Source organism: Dermochelys coriacea, chromosome 14, assembly GCF_009764565.3.
Source record: "Dermochelys coriacea isolate rDerCor1 chromosome 14, rDerCor1.pri.v4, whole genome shotgun sequence".
Lineage (NCBI taxonomy): Eukaryota > Metazoa > Chordata > Testudines > Dermochelyidae > Dermochelys > Dermochelys coriacea.
The window spans coordinates 32,332,071-32,355,666 of record NC_050081.1 but is presented as its reverse complement, the minus strand read 5'-3'; the positions used below and the strand labels follow the sequence as shown (position 1 = coordinate 32,355,666).

The window sequence follows — 23,596 nt, the reverse complement described above, 5'->3', positions numbered from 1 at the left end:
GGTACCCATTTACACAGTCACCCATCTTGTGAAAGCGGACCTAATCACTGGGTGCCACATACTTCCAAGGTAATTGCGTATGGGTAGAGGCTCATCGTCACTAGCTCTGGGGCTCTAGGAAACACTGCCAAACTCAGACCTCTGGTCTGACGCCCTTCTTTTGGCCATTGGAGGCCACTGTCCAGCTGCCTTAGAACTCAAAACCAGTGTCTAAGTTCTCCCAAGCCCCCAGACACCTACACACACTCTGCCAGAGCTTCACCTAGACTGTGCTCATGCTCGGCTTCTAGTTGAACCCCTTTAAGAAGAATGTAACAGGAAGGCGAGGAACATGTGTTGAGCCAAGGGATTTCTTAACCACAGAAACTTTATGCATTAAGCCCTCAAGAGTTACAGATCTTCAAAAACAAGACGGTCCTGAGACATCCGCTCCCCTAATCTGATCTCATCCATTCTGTAAGTCCAAGGTTGCAGGCTGAGAAGAATCCCTTCTGCCCTCTTGCTTCTGCAAATCCTTTCTACTTGTGGGCATGGTGGGCCCCTCTCTGCACAGAGCAGAACGGCACTGTTAAATAGGCCCTCGTCTCTGTGCCAGGGGTTCAAACTGTAAAGAAACACGGAATGAAATCACAACCAAAGGGAAAAAATGGACAGTTTATTTCAGTTGAATAACCTCCACCCTATCAGTTTCCTCAATGCAGCTTTGATCTCCTTGTTCCTCATGCTGTAGATGATCGGATTCATCACTGCTGGCAGCACAGAATAGAGAACAGCCACCATGAGATCCAGACCTGAGGCTGAACTGGAGGTGGGATGACTGTAGGCAAAAGTGGCAGTGCAAAAAAACAAGGACACCACAGTGAGGTGAGGGAGGCAGGTGAGGAAGGCTTTATGCCGGCCCTGCTCAGAGGGTATTCTCAGCACTGTTTTGAAGATCTGAACATACGACACAATTATAAAAACAAAGCAACTTAAGCCTAAACACACACTAAAGGCAATAGCCCCAGTTTCACTGAGGTACAAGTCAGAGCAGGCGAGCTTGAGGAGCTGGGGGATTTCACAGAAGAACTGACCCACCACATTGCCTCCACGGAAGGAGACTGAAAATGTGATCCCAGTGTGGAGTGCAGAGTAGAGAAAAACACTGATCCAGACAACAGCTGCCACTTGGACACAAGCTCTCCTGTTCATCACTCTCTCATAGTGCAGTGGTTGGCAGATGGCAACGTATCGGTCATACGCCATGACAGTCAATAAAACAAGATCTGCTGAAACAAAAAAGACAAAGAGAAAAACTTGGGCAACACATCCAGAATAAGAAATTGATCTGGTGTTCATGAGGGAATTGGCCATGGATTTGGGGACAGTGATAGAGATGGAGCCGAGGTCTAGGATGGACAAATTCATCAGGAAGAAGTACATGGGGGTGTGAAGATGGTGGTCAAGGACAACAACTGTGATGATGAGAAGATTCCCCATCAGGGCTGCCAGGTAAATCACTAGAAACACCATGAAATGTAAAATCTGCAGCTCCCGAACATCAGAGAATCCCAGGAGAAGGAACTCGGTCATGGTGGTTCGGTTGGACATTTTCTTCCTCAGTGTGATGTCTGTGGAGGGAAGGAGAAGGGCAAAGGTCAGGATTAGAATGCCAGAGGAATTGATCCTGATTCTCTCTCTGTAATATCTCATGATGTGAATGTCAAGGGTGCACAGCACGCATCACTTCCATCAGCCAGAGCACTAATCAGGTGCATTATCGCATTAGTGTAAACTGGATTATTTCACTTAAAGTCAATGGAGCTGGGTCAGTTTACACCTTCTGAGGCTCTGGCCTTAGATAAAATGCAGTATGAAGGATGGGACAAAGAACAATCCAAATCCAACAATTCTAGCCAAGATGGTTCCCTATTGTGACAAACAGCAAGCCCACAACTTGGGCATGAAACTAACATACTAAAATGACAACAGCCTGATTCCCACTTTCCAAAGAAATACGACATTGACTCACCCAGCTTCCTATGTGGCAGCTCGTCTGTGATGATTCCTCCACACAGACGACCTGCTACCTCTTTCCAGATTGATTCATGGCACCAATCCTAGCTGCACTTCCATCTCTATGTGATGATGGGCTAGGAGCGTCGTTCAGTTACTGCTAGGTTGTATTGTTTCCCTCTGTGACTTTGTGTCCGTGCTGTGCAGGTCAGAGTCAGTCAGGAGACTTGGGTTCTGTTCTTGGTTCTGCCACTGACCTGCTGGGTGACCTTGGGCTGGTTACTTCCCCTCCCTGTGCCTCTGTTTCCCCTCCCTCCCTTTCTCTGCCTTGTCCATTAGGACGGGAAGCTCTTAGAGGGGTGGACTGTGTCATACTATGTGTATGTTCTGTGCACCACTCAACAGCACTGCCATTTAAGTGGCAGCAATATAGGACAGCAGATATGGTGCTAGAGCAGGAGATCTAGGTTCTAATCTCATTGACCTTCTGTCTCTCCTTGGGCAGTGTCAAGATAGAAAGGTTTTGTCTGTGGGCTTCAGCTCAGTCTTTTAGCTTCACAGTGCTTAAAATATATTCTGTGGGCTATCGACTTTGCTTTATTCAGTTTAACCATCCTGGAGCTATCCCTTTGAAACAGTTGCAGTAGAGTGAATGGGTCTGAAATTGTGGTTATTAGTGGAAAATCTTAATGTTTCCCACCTTGGTGAAAAGCTAAGTTTCCAGTTCTGGGTAGACAGACATTTTCTGCTTTAATTATTTCAAAGGCAAATTGGGTTTTCAATTAAACACATTTTCATGGAAAGTCTCTGCTATCCTCAATATATATTTTGTTTTTCCAAAGATAGCAGAGGTTAATTTTTTTCAGTTTTCAGTTAAAATTGTTTTCTTCTCAGTTCCATGATGAAACAAGTGTTTGAGTTTTCACAGTTTCTATGAACAATCCATTTTTGCTGCTGAAAAATAAGCAAATAAAAAAGCCTGACTGGTGCTAGGTATTTGATTAAATTTATAGTAAAACTCTTCAAGACTTCCAATTGTCAAACATATTTATGTTCTCACATGTGCCTTGTATATTAATACCCTAACATATTTAATTAAAATAGGAAACTTACTGTGCTGGTCTTTGTGGATTTTTTCCCAACTTGTGATGCATTTGATCCTCCTCTGTCAGAGAGATAATGTTCAAATAATCCTATCTGTCTGTCATGCCCACATCACTATATTATCCAGAAGCTGTTTTCTGAGTTGCCGGGTCTCTCTGCAGTTCCGAGCAGACAGCAGACTCCACAGATGTGTGCTCCCTGCTTCCCTCCTTGGACAGGCTTGGCTGAGAGATGATGTACTAAACGGGATCAGAGACTGAAAGCCCCTCTCAGCTCTAGAGCTGATCCTGGTTTGTGCAGGCACCAGACATGGTCACAACCTGGGATGTCCCTATTCTGGGGCTAAATAGCTGAATCTGGTCTCCAGGGCTGTGAGCCAAGCTATGATCTTACCTCTGGAGCAAACCACCCTAACAACCTCCCCTCCCCTAGATGAACCTAAACTCAGGGAACAGCACCCTCCCTGGATCTCACACAATGACAGCATCACCCGAAGGACACTTGACTAAAAATAAGGCAGGGCTGAGTCTCAAAGGGTGTCCCAAAGGGATTGCGGAATAAAATATATATTTATAGTACAGACATGTGACCTACAATCGCTAAGCCTAGTAGCACCAGAACCTCAGCTGGCCTGAAATAGCCTGTTCCTTCATTAATTCCACATAATTACCTCTGGGTGAGCAGAGATTGTTGTTGTTTTTTTCCGTCCCCCCCCACCCCCCCGCTTCTCCTGCATTGCATCAGCAACTCTTGGAGTACAGCCACCAGAGGAACCCACAACTCAGGTTGGCTGGGCTGATCGAAGTAAGTCATTAAGAGGTACCCAAAGCAAACACTAAAAACTAAGGACCAGATCCTCAGCTTGTGTAGCTAGGGCTATTTTTGCCAACTGGGGATCTGGCCCTTTGATTTCAATGGAGCAATGGCTGATTTACACCAGCTGGGGATCTAGCCTGTTACACAGTTTCAAATCCATATTCTTTTCCTGTGAATTTTTAAACCAAAGACGAGACAAAAGTTCTGAACCTGTCTGCACTTTCTTAGTTCTTTGTTCCATGGGATTAATTATAAGCGTGTAACTTTTAATGTTAAGGAGCGATTCATTCCCACTAGGGACAGAACTTTGGAGGAATTCAGTGTTGCTAAGATTTTCTGTATCTGAACTTTCACTTCTATTAGGATGAATGGCCGAACTTTTCCTTTCTTTCTAGCAGCAGTGCTATTATAGCTAAAGTTGGGTTGTGACTACCATTAAAAAGTCGACTTTCTAAGGCCTCTAACATTGACATGCTTAGTTAGATTCCTTTGAAAATTGGTGTGCTTCCAGAGGGTGCAGGGTAGGATTAGTAAATTGAATTATTGGTCATTTGAGCAAGGGGTTTCCTGATTTATAGCCAGTGGTGCAAGTAGAAATCATTTCTTGATGGTACTGCACTCGTGGGAGGGACACAAGGGGAGGGCATGTGACCTCCTCTTGTGACCCTCTATGTGACTCCTCCCCACCCCCAGCCCCACGTTCTTCCCATTCCCTGCGACACCCCCCTTTGTATATACAAACATCAAAATGCTTAACTATTCACTTTCTACCTACATATGTAATATTCAGTCTGTTTATATGGAATATGGGGAGTTGGGTGAGGAACCATTTCAGCATATGTAGGACTTATTAAAAGACAAATTTTAAGTAGAACTGTATCCTACACTGCTTTATGGTATTGTACCCAAACATTGCATTTCAATGTGGGATTCAACTTTTTTTATAGGAACAGAACAGACTCCTGAAACTCTTACCAGTCCACAAAAGTGGTCCATAGTCATGCAAATAGTCCCATTGTCTTCAATGGGATTGATCAAATGATTAAGGGTTTACAGGATTAGGTTCCAAGTTTGTAAATTGTTCTGGATGAAACTGACAATGTCTGAGCTGTCAGATCAGAAGGAGCTTCATCCGAATAAAGGTGGGCAGATGTGTGATACGTCTTAGCTCCATTGCTAAGATGAGGAACATCTTTTCAGCAAAGTTCTTGGCAAATTCCTGAGGCAGCTGGCTTAAGGCATTATAGTGTCCAGCATTATAATTTTCACTTATAGTTCTCTCACCCACAAAGCTGGGAAATGAGGCATTTGTTTTCTTTGTTTGCTGCTCCAGTTCCAGTTAACAAAATCCATGTTAGGCTAGTTTGACTGCAAAGAAGAACTCTAGGTACACTGGGGGCAACACCTGTTTCCCGTCAGATGGCAGAACTGGGCTGACATCAGAATCCAAACATCCTCTGGTCAGTGCAAGCAGAGGCATTCCTCTGATGATTTGGACTCGATGTGATGCAGTATGGATGCCATGGATAATTCAGACCAATGGGGAGAAACAGAATAAAAAACACTGTTTAAACACCTTCCATCCCTCCCCTCTTCAGGACTCCTGACCAATGTTACCACATAAAACATATGATAACAAACTTAAACATAGCCTTTGTTTGTTAGCATATGTATTGTGCTGTTAAAGCCATTTAAATAATGAATGTCCTCCCTAGCTGCATTCTGCCCCTTTAAGGAGCAGAGTGCAGCCCCGCCCCTGCTCCAGAGGCAGGGGCAAGCACCAAGTCTTTCTGGTACCCCGTACCCACTAAAAATCTCTTGCCAGTACTGCATACCAGCGAGTACCACCCTAGTTGCACTCCTGGTTGTAGTCCCCCAAAACAGTTTCCTGTTGCTGCCTTATAGGTATTATATGGAGAAGTACTAATGACCTCGTTGAGATTGATGGCTGTGTATTCACCCTTCAGTTAACATAACTAAGGATAAGTTAATCACAGGCCCCCCCTAAGACAAAAGGAGTGCTAGAGCTCATGGCAGGATGATAGCTGGCTCTTCAATCCTTGCCCTTAGCAGTCCCCTGCAGCATCCAGGCACCAAAGTGCACAGTGTGGAAGGAAGGAAGGGCTCCCCCGTGGAGGGGCCATGGACTCTCCTCTGAAAGGAAGGGGCCCTCACTGCCATTCTACTATGTTCCCAGCTCATTCTCATCTCTTCTCATCCCACCCCGATCTCAGCAGCTCCATCAAACCAAGGGAGCTGAGCCAGGGGCCACTCCTTCTCCTGGCCCTGAGGAGTGGGATGCTGATATGGCTGTTCCCCTTTCCTTCTCTTAGCAGGTTGAGGTCCTGGCTCCTCACTGAAGGCCTGGTTTGCAGAGATGTTGAGGCCGTTCAAACTGCTCTGACTGGAACTAGAGTTTTGGTGGTTGTGGCATCTCTGCAATTCATGCCCTTAGTCCATCCTGCTCATGGAGTTGAATTCACCTCTAGCAAGGCACCTGCTCTGACTCATTTTCCTTGCAGCTTCCCAGACATCGAATGGTGATGGGACAGGAGTGACTTTTTGGGGCCTAGAGGCAACAGGCCCTGGGTCCCACCCCCAATCACCTGAACCTAATCCAGCCTCTCACTTTATCCCCATCAGCTGGGCAGCTTCCCCAAAGATGGAGAAGTCCAGGACCAGTCCAGCCGGGCTGAGGTGCAGCAGTGGGTCATAGATGGCCAGCAGCGCCACCTGCAGGAAGGATCTTCTCTGCCCCTCAGAGAATATCTCTCCAAAGACCTAAAAGCAACAGGGCACAAACCTTTGGCAGATTGCACAAAGCCAGGCTCCAAACTGGGGGGGCTGGGACAGTATCGTCCTATAGTGGCCCCAGTGAAGGTCTCAGGTAGCACTCCCCACCCCACTGATGTTGCCACCAGCCTTTTGTAGGGTGAAGTAATGAAACCCAGGAGCTCACCATGTCCTCGACCCAAGGCAGGGCTCTTCTGCTTCCTGACTCGCGATGGTGCTGGGAAACCCCCACACCCACTCTGTGCTCCCACAGGGAGCCAGAAATCCATCTGGGATCTGGTCATGCAATAGCTGAGCGAGTCTTTCCCAGCTCATTGACCCAGCGGCTCCCCTCTCAGAAACTCAGGGATCAGTCACGGAGATAGAGGCCGGATCCCTTGAGACACCATCATGCATTGACTCACCCACCCCGGGGATTCCCTTGGTTATACGTAGCGATGGATCCCTGTAACACACACAAGCCATGGCCACTAGTGAGGCTCCAACCCAGGCCCTCACGTTCTGTTAAGTGCCAAGCACAGGACACCAGGTTGCATTGGAAATCAAGAACCTCTAACCCCTGTGAGACCCAGGAGATGGCCCTGAGAAAAGCCACTGGTTCCTCCCAGTGGAGGAGGGCCCTAGGGGAATCAAGCGTTCTCTCCCACGGGCACAGATTGTTGGAGAGGGGGCGGGAATTGTCCTGAATCCTCCCTGCACCCCAGAAAACTGCAGACATGAGCAGGGATTCTGAACCCCTGAATGATGAACAGATGGTCAGGAAGGAGACAGGCCAGCCGTGACTGACCACCTATCACCACAACTTCTGATCTAGTGAGACAATTATGGGACATAACCCAAAGTACATGGACAGAATCCGGAGAGCAGCAAAAGCCCTTCTACAGCTCTAAAATCAGGGAGTCACATACTTCCCCACGTCATTGAGTCTCAGCCCCATGGGGTGGGGAAGGGGTTCATTTTTACAGAACATTCACCTATCGATGGACCGTGACCTGCTTCCTTCTACCACAGCACATTGGCTTTAGTCTGACTTCCTGCACATTACAGGCCACAGAATCTCACCCATCCACTCCTGTAATAGACCCCTAACTTCTGGCTGAGTTACTGAAGTCCTCAAATAATGATTTAAAGACTTCAAGTTACAGAGAATCCACCATTTATACGAGTTTAAACCTGCAAGTGACCTGTGCTCCATGCTGCAGAGGAAGGCAAAACCCCCCAGGGTCTCTGCCAATCTGACCTGGGGGAAAATTCCTTCACCACCTCAAATATGGTAATCAATTAGACCCTGAGTATGTGGGCAAGACCTACTAGCCTGACACTTGGGAAAAAATTCTCTGTAGTAACTCAGAGCCCTCCCCATCTAGTGTCCCATCATCAGCCACTGGAAATATTTGCTGCCAGCAGCCACAGATTGGCTCCATGCCATTGTGGGCAGTCTCCTCAAACCATCCCCTCCATACATTTATCAAGCTCAGTCTTGAAGCCAGTTAGGTTTTTTGCCCCCACTGCTCCCCTGGAAGGCTGTTCCAGAACTTCACTCCTCCTCCAATGGTTAGAAATGTTGGCCAATATTTGAGCCTAAACTTGATGGCCAGTTTATATCCATTTATTCTTATTTCTACATTGGCGCTTAACTTAAAGAACTCCTCTATCTCCCTACTATTTATCCCTCTGATGTATTTATAGAGGGCAATCTTATCTCCCCTCAGCCTTCTTTTGGTTAGACTAAACAAGCCAAGTTCTTTGCATCTCCCCTCATAAGGTAAGTTTTCTATCCCTCGGATCATCCTAGTAGCCCTTCTCTGCACCTGTTCCAGTTTGAATTCATCTTTCTTAAACATGGGAGACCAGAACTGCACACAGTATTCCAGATCAGGTCTCACCATTATCAGTGAGATGTGAGTCCAGCCAAAGATATCCTTCAGCTCTAAGGGTATTTCATTGCAACAAACGGGGAAGGTTTAATGTCTGAAGAGAGAATTCTTAAAAGCCAAATGCAGGTGAGACAATGAAAATCAGCTGACCCAGTTCTCCTCTCAGCCCTGTTCAGAAAACAGGGCTGAGCTAGGGTAGCTGGCAGGAGAACGTCACTCAGTGTTTATGTTTTCACATTAATTTTGTATTTGGTGGCTGGCCTGGGAGATGAACTTTTTCCATCTCTACCCCTGATTCTGAGCCCTGCAGGGCTCCAGTGTACCTACCTAAAATGTCCTTTGGAGAACATAATTAAATAAATTCCCTTGGCAAAGCTTCAGTTGCTCAAAAGCTTGGTATTCGGTGGGCCCCCTGTGTAGGCAGCTAGATCAGGTCTCAAACCATTTGCATATCCAGTAGCTGCAGTTCTGGCAGGGTGGGAAGAGTGTGTTTTAATCTAGATGTGGTATGAACTTTATTCACAGCTCTTAATGAGCTCTGAAAGCCCTTTGTCATAAGTCGTTGTCCCCTCCATGTTCTCAGATAGTATCAGCTCCCACTGATGATCTCAGGAAAAAAAGTCACAGGGTTAATAGGGATGTCCATGCATTTCAGCACAAGAGATTTTTACCACACCATAAAGATCAGAGGACATCTTGACTCAAGAGACACCAACTGACCGCTACAGGCCTGTTTACTAATATGTAACTGACCAAGGACTGGGTTCTGAACTCAGTGGCATCAGTGTGAGCTCTGATTATGTTCTCCCAGATCTCTTTCCACTCTAAAGCATCCTGGAATCTGGTCTAGACTGTTAGTTTGTCCCTTGCCCACAAGGGGCTACATATTCTGATGTATTGCTGGGGGTTGAGGGAAAGGAGGAATGGTAAGGACATATTTTTATTTATTTATTTATGTTTTTTCATGGAAAATTTTGACCAGAATGATGAGAGACAAGGTGGGTGAGGTAATATCTTTTATTTGACCAACTTCTGCGGGTGTAAGAGACAAGCTTTCGAGCTACATCGAGCTCTTCTTCAGGTCTCTGAGTAAGCTCGAAAGCTTGTCTCTTTCACCAGCAGTAGTTGGTCCAATAAAAGCTATCACCACACTCACCTTGTCTTGCTGCTATCCTGGGACCACCACGGCTACAACAACACTGCCAATGACAAGGATGGAAACATTTTTGTTTCTGTAAATTTTTGGGTGGAAAATTTTGATTTTTGAAGGAAAAACCAAAAACGCTGAAAATGTCTGGCCAAGCCTGGGAAAAAATAATTGCTTTGGGGCCAAAAAAATTTGGTGTTGGGGGTTTTCAGTTTTCTGACTACAAGTCTTTAAAGAAAAGCCGACACTTTTAGTGAAAAGATTAATTTAACAGAAAACCCTGGAAATGAGTTTCCATGGAAAATTGTTGACCAGCCTCATTGAAAATCCCAGGAGCTGACAGAGCTGGTGCCAGGTGCATCTGGGCAGCACCGTGTCTCTTGCTGCGTGTGCAGTGGCTGAGGCAGGGAAGCAGCTAGGAAGAAGTAGCTGCCGGGTCTCTCTCTCCCTCCCACCCTCTGCCCTGCTGCTGCGGCTATAATGGGAGAACATTATGAGAGGAGGCTTAATGATAGAAACATGCCGTATCTTCCAGGCAGAGACTCCAGAACAGTAATAGATAGTTCTTACTTAGAACGTTTCATCAGTAGAATTCAAAGCACGTCACAACCTTCAAAGTATTTCTCCTCACAGCACTGCTGTGCAGTAGGGAAGTGCTATTTGTCCCCATTTCAGAGATGGGTAATTGAAGCCCAGAAAGGCTAAGTGATTAAAAGTTTGGTCAGTAGAGGTAATATACTTTGCCATCTGTAAGGCTTTTGACTTGGCACTGTGTGACATTTTGCTTAAAAATCTAGATTGAAAGAAAATTGACATAGCACATGTTAAATAATTTAAAAACTTGCTAACGGATACATTGCAAAATGTAATGCTACACAAGGAATCATCACAGAGCATCCAATGAAGTGAGCTGTAGCTCACGAAAGCTTATGCTCAAATAAACTTGTTAGTCTTTAAGGTGCCACAAGTACTCCTCTTATTTTTGTGGATACAGACTAACACAGCTGCTACCCTGAAACTTGTCGTATATGTTGTCCTGTGTGGTAGTATGTGTCACATGACTACTTTTTTTGTTTTTTTCTTATTTTGTTGCAACAAAAGCCAATTTTATACTTTTTAAAATATAAGTGGTACCACACTATTTTAATATTATGTTGGGTTATACCTATCAGAATACCAATTAATTTATTTTTTGCAAAGTTCAAAAAGGCCTCAGTTATAAATATGTGTACATATATTTCTGCCTCAACAACTAATGCAACTGCAAACAAAAAGGATTATCATTTATTAATCACAGGGGTTTTTTTATTCAAAGAAAAAACTGTAGGGGAAAAACCTCCACATTAATGCAAAGGGATATGAGAGTTTTTGTTTGCTTGACTATCTGAGTAGTGGGTCTTGCTCACATGCTCAGGGTCTAACTGGTCACCAGATTCAAGGTAGGAAGAAATTTCCCCCCAAGTCAAATTGTTGGGGATTTTTCACCTTCCTCTGTAGCATAGGGCACAGATCACCTGCTGGGATCATCTGGGCACATCTCACCTAATTAATTCCCTGCCACTCCAGGGATCTCAGGCTCTGCTGTTCTCTGCTAGTGGCTCACAACAGTGTAGTCTCCTGAGGACTGAAATCCTGAGTTTCACTAAAGTCATTGGGCTCAATATAGAGGTATCTGGGTGACGTTTAATGGCCTGTGATATACAGGTAGTTGGATTGGATGATGTAATGGTGCCTTCTGGCCCTAAACGTTGCAAAGCTATGAACACTATGAAGAATTCCTTTAAATTGCCTGCAAAAACCTTTATTAGAAAAGATATCTATTTGACTTGCAAAGCCAAGGACTTGAAAGTTGGAAAATGCCTGATTTGTAGTTGCCTGCATCCATACTGTGCACTGAGTGAGGCAAGGCTCCTGGTGAATCATCCTTTCAGGTAATCAGCACAATTGCTCAAGTGTAATCAAAGGCACAATTTGCAACTGGCATTAGGTTGTAGTTGACTGTCCAGGGTTGTGTTAGAACTAAGGGGAGTAAAATTCACTAGATGTGAAGGACACTGAGTATACACTTTGGGCCAGATTTTACCACCTTTCCTCATGTTGAGTAGATGTTACTCTAAGAAGTTCTATGGATTTCAGTGGGACTACTTTACATTACTTTACATGAGGGAAAAAGGAAATACTCAACATGAATAAGGGTGTCAGACTCTGTCAGTGAATATATAAGAAAGGATACATTTTCACAGCATCAGTTTTTAGAGCAAGAGTGTCCTCTGTACACTATTCACGCTCAGTGCTCAGTCAAGAGAACTGAGAGTACCTGAAAAGCTGTAGCATCTATGACTGGTTAAACATTTTCCATCAAAACATTTTTGTTGGAAAACTGGGCTTTTCACTAAATGAAAAATATTGGCAGGAAGTGCCTGATTTTCCTCAAAAATATTGATTTTTCATTGGAAAACGGAAATCCTGAAAATGAAAAATGTTCATATAAAAAAGTAGTTTTAAGATTTTCAGTTTTTCTATGAAATGCCTAAATTTTCCATAGGAGAAACTATTTCCAAGACTATTTCTGAAAAGCACTAGGAGCAAGATAAAGGAGAGGAAACTCGTCTGTGCTGACACATTCCATGGAGAGCGATATGAGCTATGACACATCCTAAGTTTACCTACCAGTCTAGGCTGAGCTTTTCAAAGCTCCCAAAGGGATTTGTAAGCTGCAGGCCCTCTCTTGGGGTTAGGCGCCTACAATATTTTTTTTACAAGAAGCTGGGGGGGAGGAGAGAAGGAGGGAGCCACCCTCATAACTTATAGCCCAGTGGTTAGGATATTCTCCTAGAATGAGGGAGACAATGCCCTCCTCTGCCGAAAGGGATCTCACCTCTTAGGCAACTGCCCTAACCACTGGGGTACTCTGAGGTGGGTCCTTCCCCATCTGTCCTGTAGAAACTGTTCCACTGTGTACTATTTATGAATCATTGGAGAAGGGGGACCAGATTCTGGGTCTCCCACATCCTGGCTGAGTGCTCTAACCTCCAGGCCATAGGATCTCTCAGTTTTACGCTAAATCTAATGACTAAGTATTCATGCCGTGGAACAGCTTCACCAGCTTCAATGGTCAGGATTAGAGTGACAGAGATAATGACCCTGATTCCCCACTTCATAATATCTCATGAGGTGAATATCAAGGGACCACAGAACTTTCCACTTCTATTGACCAGGAATGATGTGTGCGCCTCACTGCTGACCATCAAAGCACTGGTCATATGCTTTGTCCCACTAGTGTCCATTGGCATAGCTCTTTTATAGTTAATGGGTCTGTAAGATTTTACACCATTTGAGGATCTGGGCCAAGATGTCGCCTGATCAAATGAATTAAAAAAATAGAAAAAATTAGAGCCCAAGCCCAACAGACCTAGCAAAAAAGGTCTCCAGTTCTGTCAGACAATAGACTAAAAATTTTGCCATGAAACTAAAATACTAAAACAACACAGTGTATATTGCATTTTCTGCAATTTGTGCTCAGCTGGCAGCAGTACCGCACAATCAATATGGTGCTAGACTAGGAGGTCTGTATTCTGGTCCCATTGACCTTGAGTACGTACCTTCAGGGTCTAAGGCAGGTTTGTATATCAACACCTTGTGCATCTAACTCCCTTAGACTCCCTTCAACATCTCAGCCTAAAATAACAAGTACAACCAGGCAACAGTGGCTAGAGAGGTGACCCAGACACTAGGTTAGCTCAATTATCTGTGCCTCAGTTTCTCCAGGCATAACATGGGGCTTAATCACTGAGAGTGGATACATAACTCACAATGAATTCTCAATTAGAGCCTGGCCCACATTTTTTTCTCTCCATGCAAGTACTGTAAAGGGTCTCTTTGTTAAGCTACATGTGGATGTATTGTTTGGTTGTTTGGTTGGTTGATTGGTTGGTTGGTTGGTTGGTTTTATGGAAAATTGGGGTTTCAGCTAAAGAAAATTTTTCTCTGAATCTTTTCTTGAAAAAAATGATTATTCTTGGAAACTTGAACACAAAACAAAAAATTGGTTTCCAGTTTAAAATTTGCATTTTTCAGCTGAATTTTGGACTGCCAAAAAGTGAAAAATAAATACATAAATAAAAGTTACATTTTGGGGTTCTGGTGAAAATTCAAATTTTTGCAGAGGGGAATGAAAATTCTGACCAGCCACAGATATTTCATTAAGTTGATACTAAAAGTCTAAAAGAATTCAAATTGTAATTTCACATTTATGTTCTTAAATATCCCCTGAATATTAGTCCTCAAAAATGTGTTTAATTGAAATAGCAAATTTACTGTGCTGGTCTGTGAAGTTTGTCTCAATTTGTGATTCATTTGATTCTCAACCATCAGGATTGTTTAGTTAAATATTTGTCTATCTACCTATCATGCACCCATCATTGTATTAGCCCACAGTTGTTTCTATGTGTTCAATGCGGTTATGCTGATTTACACAGGCTGGGATCTGGCCCACTCTCTCCAGTAGAGCTGTATCAATTTACACCAGCTGGGGATCTGTCCCATTACACAGTTTCAAATCCATATTCAGTGCCTGTGAATCTGCACTGAAGACAAGTCACAAGTTGCTAACCGGTCTGCACTTTCTTAGTCCTTTGCCTTTGAGGATAATTAGAAGTGTAACTTTTTATGGTTTCAGAGTGATTCATTCCCACTGGGGACAGAACTTTGGAGGAATTCAGTGTTGCTAAGATTTTCTGTATCTGATTTTCAGCTTCTATTGGGATGAATGGCCCAATTCTTTCTTTCTTTCTTTCTTTCTTTCTTTCTTTCTTTCTTTCTTTCTTTCTTTCTTTCTTTCTCTGTAATTACATGTTTTTCTTACCTCAGACAATGGCTCATCAAGCGGCAGGTGCAATGCTGCATGACATATTTAAAATGTTTAATTCACACAGGTTGTAGGTATGTCAGAGAGACTAAAAAGATTTGAAGGGCCAGGTCCCTATCTGGTGTTTATCGGCCTTCATTTTATTGAAGTCAATGGGGCTTGATACCCCGTTGGTGTAAATTGGCATAGCACTAAAGAGCTATGCCATTTTCCAAGAGCTGTGTATCTGTGCCTTGATGCTTAATTTTGTGTTTGTTCTGTAGCTGAGATTCTCATCGCATAACACCACCCTCCCAGACTCTCTACTGATTCAAGCTGGAGTCATTGTGTTGGTTACACTCAGGGCAGACCTCTGCTTTCAGAGCTATTAGCTCAGGCTCTTTGCAGACTCAGACAGGCATTGTTGCATTGGTTGACTCAGGGCAACTCCCCGCTCTCAGAGCAATTGGTTCAGGTTCTCTGCAGACTCAGGTGGACATTGCTTTGAGGGTTATGCTTGGCTATTGTCTGAGGCTTGGATAACACTTTCAAGCTTTCCTTGTCAGCCATTTCGACTAGAAAATTACTATTGCTTAGAAAATAAAAGCCGAGATTCTGCTGCAATGCCATGACTCCGAGAGCCGGGCCCTGGAGATTGGCCGATAATGTTTAAACCTTAATCCATCCCCAAATGCTTTCCTAATATAACCTTTCCATACCCACAATTGTTGTAGCTTATGCCGGCATGTTATGTGAACTTGAATGGGCAAGGGACATGGTCCCCTTAACTGTGCCTGGGTGTTGAGGCAGTTGGTGTGATCATGAATGAGAGGGAAGTGTTCACAAGATAATCTCTCTATTGACGTGACCCGTGAGCTGAAAAAAAAATGGTGATGCACGCTTCCCAAAGTCTTCAGCTGGTATTTTCAAAGGAGCCTCATTTTCAAAGCTGCCCAGTTACAGTGGACTGTCAGATATCCAGTGAATGGAATAACCTTTAACTTATACCCAGCTAGGAACAAATTGACCAGTGTGAACTAAAGGTAAGAGGGTCCCTATCTCAGCTGAGGTGGGAGCAGAACTACACTTTCAACCCTCCAAACTCCTATTTTTGAGAATCCTACAAGACACCTACAAACCTTTAAAAATCTGTCCCTTTGGTGTTCTAAAATCACCGGTATTCACAAAACCTGAGTTAGTGGCCCAGAAGCCCTGAGAACCCTGGCTCAAGATAGGTTCTCAGTGTTCCCAGGCTCCCTGCTTCTGAGCCACAGTTAGAGATGGGGATCCCAGGGCTTTCAGTCTCCTGGCTCTGGGGTGGGGAGGCTGGAAGCCCTGGCATGGCAGGGCTGCCCTGGAGCCATGGATCCTGAGAGACTAGGCTCCCCAGCTTGGCAGGCAGGCAGGGCTTGGTGGCCAACCTGCTTTTGCTTCACTGAAAGTTCATGGAACCCCAAAGTTCCTGAGCTCTATGACTCTTTGAGTTCTATGAATCCACATTATTGGACAAAACTCAGTTTCATTGGAAAATTTCGATCCAGCTCTACACGTGGCCTCCCTGTTATTGTCTCTGCCAGAAGCTGGAGTGAGCTCCACCCTGCATCATTGGAAGAACTGACTGAATACAGAAAAGTCATCCCTGGATGACTCATAATGTTACTTTTTCAGGGAATTTGATTCAGCTGAGTTCATGACCCCTGTGTGAATATTCTGGCAATGCAGACAGGAAAGTTGATGGAATCAGTGACATTTAAGCAATGAGATGGGATTTTCAAAGGGGCCTAAGGGAATAATGGGCAGAACTCCCATTGTAAGTCAATAGGAGTTGGATACCTACATATTTTAGGCCCAGTTGAAAATCTCAGTTTCTCAGGGTACACTGGCCCTTTAAGGGGAGATGGTTCTTATAGTCAATCCCAGGTGATGGGTTTGAGTTTGGAGCTGTGGATGGGTCAGGTGACCAGGCATCACAGGAGGGAGCCTGATCCATCAGAACAAGGGTGACCAGTGGGTAGGACAGACCCAGGGGAAGTTTCTCTGGAAAAGTCCATAGTCTGGAATGGGCCTGGCAGAGCGCCACTGCTCAGCGAGATCTGAGGAGCAGAAAGAGCTGGTCATGATGCCCTGATCCAAGGTAAAGATGAGAAGAATTTCAGGGCACAGGGAGTCTCCTGCAGGGGATCCAGATGGGACCCAGGGTCAGAGAGGACTTGGGAAGAAGCTCTCCATAGCAGCCAGAGGCTGTGTGGGCTGTATAAGTAGGGGCATTGCCAGCAGATTGAGGGATGTGATCATTCCCCTCTATTCGACATTGGTGAGGCCCTCTGGAGTACTGTGTTCAGTTTTGGGCCCCACACTACAAGAAGGATGTGAAAAAATTGGAAAGCATCCAGCGGAGAGCAACACAAATGATTAGGGAACTGGAACACATGACTTATGAGGAGAAGCTGAGGCAACTGGGATTGTTCAGTCTGCAGAAGAGAAGAATGAGGGGGGATTTGATAGCTGCTTTCAACTACCTGAAAGGGGGTTCCAAATAGGATGTATCTAGACTGTTCTCGGTGGTAGCAGATGACAGAACAAGGAGTAATGGTCTCAAGTTGCAGTGGGGGAGGTTTAGGTTGGATATTAGGAAACACTGTTTCACTAGGAGGGTAGTGAAGCACTAGAATGGGTTACCTAGGGAGGTGGTAGAATCTCCTTCTTTAGAGTTTTTTAAGGTCAGGCTTGACAAAACCCTGGCTGGGATGCTTTAGTTGGGGATTGGTCCTGCTTTGAGCAGGGGGTTGGACTAGATGTCCTCCTGAGGTCCTTTCCAACCCTGATATTCTATGATTCTATGATTCTAGGAGAGACCTGGCTAGAACAACAAAACTAGAAGCCCAGGGGGGTGTAATGGCCTGGTGAGTCTGGAGAAGGCAGCTCCAAGAGTCTGTCTTTGAGACAAACTTTTATATTATGTCAATAACCAGACCCCAGAAGCGGAGAGAAATTCAAATGCACCAGTGACAGGTTTCAGAGTAGCAGCCGTGTTAGTCTGTATTCGCAAAAAGAAAAGGAGTACTTGTGGCACCTTAGAGACTAACAAATTTATTAGAGCATAAGCTTTCATGAGCTACAGCTCACTTCATCGGCATCCAATGAAGTGAGCTGTAGCTCACGAAAGCTTATGCTCTAATAAATTTGTTAGTCTCTAAGGTGCCACAAGTACTCCTTTTCTTTTTGCAAATGCACCAATGGTAGCAGTTTGTTTAATTGGGGAAGGGGAGAAACTGAGGCAGTGGCAGGGTCTGGCACCAGTTGGCCCTAACCCTAATCCAACAAAACACTTAAACATGAGATTAACTTCCAGCTTCCAATTGGACTTCTTGTGTGTTTAAAGTTAAACACGTGGTGAAGTGGTTTGCTGGATAAGGGCCTTAGTACAGAATATTCAAAGGAGCGGACTTTCGAATTCACAACTATGACCGTTCGGAACAGATCCTCAGGTGGTTTTAATTCTCAGAACTCTCTTGACTTCAATGGAGATATAACAATTTACACCAGCTGAGGATGGGCCTCTTCCTTTTTAAGGAACCTGAGTGTGACAATTCAACTGATCCACTCAGGGAAGGGAAACAGAGCATGTTAAAAATATATCCAGTCAAAACAGCTCAAAGTTCAAACGCCAAGTACTTAAGATGAGCTGTTTGTAGATGAGCTGTGGACTAAGATATTGTCAGAGAAATTCTTTGGGAAATAATGTTTAATAATTAAAGAAAATAAGAAAATCATGATCTGTACATAGTCTTCAAAAGAAAATGAGTCACAATAATTTGCATAAATTATTCATTATCTATCTCTCTATTCACAGTCAAATAGAAATCTATCATTATGACACAATGAGGTTGTGTGTTAGGACAAAGAATGGTCCTCTCTCTCTGTCTGTCTATCTAACCTCAGACTCTGCCTTTGTCTATTGTATGTGTAGTGTACACAACCATGCACAAAGACAGTATTCTAATACTAATAGGCCAACTTCTGAGATCCTTTCTCAGTTTGGATGTGACTAGATTTACATTGGATGGCATATGGAATACCAGATCAGTGCATGTGATGGCATTTTTCCTTTTACACCAAATTATAACAAAATGACCCCAGACAAATAACTTGCACCAGTGTTTATGTTACTATTGAACTTAGTCCAGTGTCTTTCGGCCAAGACCTCATGAGTATTAAACTGATGATGTCAATGGAGCAACTCTGTGCTAGCACTGGTCCAGCTGAGATGGGAATCTCACCCTTCCATCTCTGTTGCATTCGCTTTCTCCAGGCTGCCTTGAGCCACACTTGGATCCTTGTGTGTATTGGCAACTGACCAAATCCTGATCCCTTTGAAGTGAGTGGCTAAATTCCAGTTACTTCAATGGGATCAAAATTTGGCCTCATTATCCAGAGTCTGATTGTCTTTAGGAAACATTGCAAAACCTTCCTTTTAAATAAGCCTTTCAACAACAGCAAGAATGACACAACATTGATTTATGCAGCGGTGTTGTAGTCGTGTTGGTCCCAGGATATTAGAGAGACAAGGTGAGTGAGGTAAGATCTTTTATTCCTCAACTTCTGTTGGTAAGACAAGCTTTTGAGCTTACACAGAGCTCTTCTTCAGGTCTAGGAAATGTACTCAGAGTGTTACAGCTAAATACAATTTGGAACAGATTTTTTAGTGTAAGTAAACACATATTTAAAGTAACACATATTTAAAGGTGAATTGGCCCATTGATGATATGGGGTATCATCAAACAATTACAATCCACACTCAATGGGGACCACATCCTGAAAGAAATCTTTCTTGAACCCCTTCTTCTGGCCTTCAGACAGCCTTCCAACCTGTTCAAGCTCATCCTCAGAAGGAAGCTTCCCACAGACCATGACACATGAACTCAAAGCAGCACCAACCCCTGACAGAACTACAGATACAAAACCTGCAGACATATCTCCACTACTACGATGATCAACACCCCCCACAAAACAACTGTCAAGATCCATGGGTCCTACACATGCCTATCACAACATATGATGTATCTCATCCACTATACTAAACTCCTAATAACAACTATGTGGGTGAAACCAGACAATCATTATGCTTTCAAATGAACTCACACAGAAAAATGATAAAAGACAAAAAGCTGTAGGTGAACACTTTTCATAAACTGATCACTCTATATCTGATCTCTCAGTCCTTCTCCCAAAACAAACCTGCACAAAACCTTCAAGAGATGAGCCTGGAGCTTAAATTCATAACTTTGCTAGATGCCAAAAAACATGGAGTGAATAAAGACACTGGATTTATGGTTTATCACAACAATCTATAATAGACTAACCACCCCACCCCTCACCTCCTTCCCTATGACTGGAGATGTGTTAATGGGCATCCTCACCTTGAATGGTCTCTTACAATATGTGTTAACTACTTATATTAAAGGTTTCAGAGTAGCAGCCGTGTTAGTCTGTATTCGCAAAAAGAAAAGGAGTACTTGTGGCACCTTAGAGACTAACAAATTTATTAGAGCATAAGCTTTCGTGAGCTACAGCTCACTTCATCGGATGCACCGATGAAGTGAGCTGTAGCTCACGAAAGCTTATGCTCTAATAAATTTGTTAGTCTCTAAGGTGCCACAAGTACTCCTTTTCTTTTTACTTATATTAAACAATCTGTTCCATCTTATATTTAGCTAAAACAACATATGTATCTGCATGAGTTTTTTCATGAAGTTGGTGGATTTCCACTTCATATGGCTAAATTCAGTGCCTTGCATAGTGACAGGTTTCAGAGTGATAGCCGTGTTAGTCTGCAACAGCAAAAACAACGTGCTGATACAGACTAACACAGCTACCACTCTGAAACTTGTGTTTAGCTGTGACACTCTAAACACCTTTCCCAGACCGGAAGAAGAGCTCTGTGTAAGCTTGAAAATTTGTCTCTCTCAACAACAGCAGTTGGGCCAATACAAGACGTTACTTCACCCATTGCTCGCAAAACCCCATCAAGGAGATGACATACGGGCATGCCCAATAAATGAGAAAGCACTGACAACACTGTCTACCCAAACACTCAGCATCTCTCCAGGCAGGGGCACCAGAACGGAGATGGGGGGGGCAGGGGGCCATGGCCCCATCACTTTTAAAGGTGGGAGGGCTATGTTCTCCCACTTTTGACGGGCCTTAAGTGTGAGCAGCGGTGGGGAGGGGGCAGAGAGGAGCAAGCGGGGGGAAGGGCCTTGGGGGAAGAGGCCGTGTGGAGGTGGGGCCTTGGTTCAGGTGTCGGTGGCCCCCCCACTTCTAGGGAGCTTCCGGCTCTCCTGTCCCCAGGCACTCCCACCTCATAAAGAAACAAATCAATCCACCATTACAAAACCCCCCAAAAACCCTAAAATAAAATAAAAAAATCTGAGAAAGAAGCAAGAACCAAACAACTGCACTGATACCACAATCATATTTTTTACCCTGAAGGGAAGAACAAAAAAAGGAAAGGAGTCTCTGGCTCCTCAGGGTCTACTAGGGGCTTTTCTATGGCTACTGACTTTATGTGGAAGGTCTCAGATAGCAAGGTAATGGGTGGCAGTGTGGAATCCTATGATACATAGAACAAACTCCTGCAAGTCCTTCTTACATGGGATTATGGTTGGCACCTGACACAGGGTAGGACTCTGAACTTAAATAAGTCCCCTGTCTCTTTGTCATGTGCTAAAATTAAGACTTCCAGACCCACCAGTCATGCTCCCCCCTCCAATCACTTGCAGACTCCCTATACTGCAAAAAACTTGTTCCATGCAGCAGGGCCTGTAGGTGAAAAGCAACAAAAATCAAAGCGATAGACTGCTATTGAGCAAGCCCAGCCTTCTGAAGTCACCATGTGAATATATACCTAGATAGTAAAACACCGAGTTCATGATCTGATGCTGCCATATCCCATTCTGTCACACCAGCAAACAGAAACCCAAAAGCCATCGTACCCCAAGCAAAGTTTTAACCCCAAAAAAGGAGAAGAACCAGAGACTCCATGGAGTCCACTGGCTACCTTCTAATGGCTACTGATTTTATGTGGAAGGTACTCAGATAACATGGTGAGGAGTGGCAGTATAAAAGCATGAGATAGATAGGTTTTCATCTTATTTATACTGGTATAAACCTAGAAGAACTCCACTGACTTAGTGGAGTTAGTGTGGATTTACCACTATACATACAGCATTTTGCATAAAAAAAATCACACACCATATTCTTATGGGGACAATAATGTCATCAGTTGATTGTATTTGTAAAAAAAACACAGATAAAACCATGTTCATCAGAGAAACACAGACATTTTATTCTTGTTGAATAACCTCCACCCAGTCAGTTTCCTCAGGGAAGCTTTGATTTCCTTGTTCCTTATGCTGTAGATGATCGGATTCATAACAGGCGGCAGCACGGAATAGAGAACAGCCACCACGAGATCCAGAGCTGAGGGAGAGCTGGAAATGGGTTTCATGTAGGCAAAGACAACAGTGGAAAGAAACATGGAAATTACGATGAGGTGAGGAAGGCATGTGGAGAAGGTTTTATGTCGGCCCTGCTCAGAGGGGATTCTCAATACCGTGGTCAAGATCTGAACATATGTCACAATTATAAAAACAAAGCAACTTAGGGCTAAACACACACCAAATCCAATAACCCCTACTTCACTGAGGTATGAGTTAGAGCAGGCGAGCTTGAGTAGCTGGGGGATTTCACAGAAGAACTGATCCACCATGTTGCCTCCACAGAAGGTTATCGAAAACGTGTTCCCGGTATGCAATGAAGCATAGAGAATTACACTGATCCAGGCACTGGCTGTCATTTGGACACAAGCTCTCCTGTTCATTATAGTCTCATAGTGCAGTGGTTTGCAGATGGCAATGTATCGATCGTATGCCATGATCGTGAGTAAGACGAAGTCAGCTTCAGCAAAGAAGATGAGGAAAAAGACTTGGGCGACACATCCAGAATAGGAGATGGACTTGGTGTTCATAAGGGAATTGGCCATAGATTTGGGGATGGTGACAGAGATGGAGCCGAGGTCTAGGATGGACAAACTCATCAGGAAAAAGTACATGGGGCTGTGAAGGTGGTGGTCAAGAGCTATGGGTATGATGATTAGAAGATTCCCTGTCAGGGCTGCCAGGTAAAACATTAGAAACACCATGAAGTGCAAAATCTGCAGCTCTCGAACATCAGAGAATCCCAGGAGAAGGAACTCGGTCACGGTGGTTCGGTTGGACATTTTCTTTCTTAGTTCATCGTGTGATGGCTGTGGAGGGAAGGACAAGAGCAATGGTCAGGGTTATAGTGAGAGAGGGAATGACTCTGATTCCCTCTCCATGATATCTCATGATATGAATGTCAAAGGTGCACAGCACTTCCATTGACTGGAGTAGTGAGGGCTCCTCACCGCTCACAAACAGAGCACTACACTGGTGCGTTATCAGAGGAGTGTAAATTGGCATCACTCCCTTAAAGTCACTGGAGCTGGGTCAGTTTACACTTCTGTGGATCTGGCCCAAGATGTGGCTTGATCAAATGCAGTATGAAAGATGGAACAAAGTACAACCCAAATCCAACAATCTTAGCCAAAATTATGCCCCTATTGCTACAGACAGCAGACTCACAACTTGGCCAACTCAACTACTAAAATGCCAGCAAAGTCTGATTCCCACTTAACTGAGAAATACAGCACAGAATCACCCAGCTTCCCGCATGGCAGCTTTTCTGTGATGATTCCACCCCAACATCCCATATACCACCTGATGCCTATTTATACGTTGAATTATGGCACCAGATCCCAGCTGCACTCCCACTGCTGGGTGACGATGTGCTGGTCGCATCGCTCAGTTACTGCTAGGTTGTGTGGGTCCCCTCTATGACTATTTCTGTGCTGTGTGAGTCAGGAGACTTTGGTTCTAGTCTTGCCTCTGTCACTATGTGACCATGGAGCAGTCACTGCTGCCTCTCTTTCCTCCC

General features: G+C 44.2%; 2 protein-coding genes across 2 annotated transcripts; both read right to left on the bottom strand.

Annotated features, from left to right (window-relative positions):
- Positions 1–660: 660 nt before the first annotated feature.
- On the bottom strand, positions 661–1,603 carry LOC119842515 (olfactory receptor 14A16-like). The gene has a single exon (XM_038370779.2). The coding sequence runs from the start codon at positions 1,588–1,590 to the stop codon at positions 661–663; it is 930 nt and encodes a 309-aa protein (XP_038226707.1). The 5' UTR covers positions 1,591–1,603.
- A 19,848-nt stretch (positions 1,604–21,451) lies between these two features.
- Positions 21,452–22,945, bottom strand: LOC119842509 (olfactory receptor 14A16-like). Its single transcript, XM_038370772.2, has one exon. It carries the CDS (start codon positions 22,857–22,859, stop codon positions 21,906–21,908), a length of 954 nt encoding a protein of 317 aa, XP_038226700.1. The 5' UTR covers positions 22,860–22,945; the 3' UTR covers positions 21,452–21,905.
- Between the last annotated feature and the right edge of the window lie 651 nt (positions 22,946–23,596).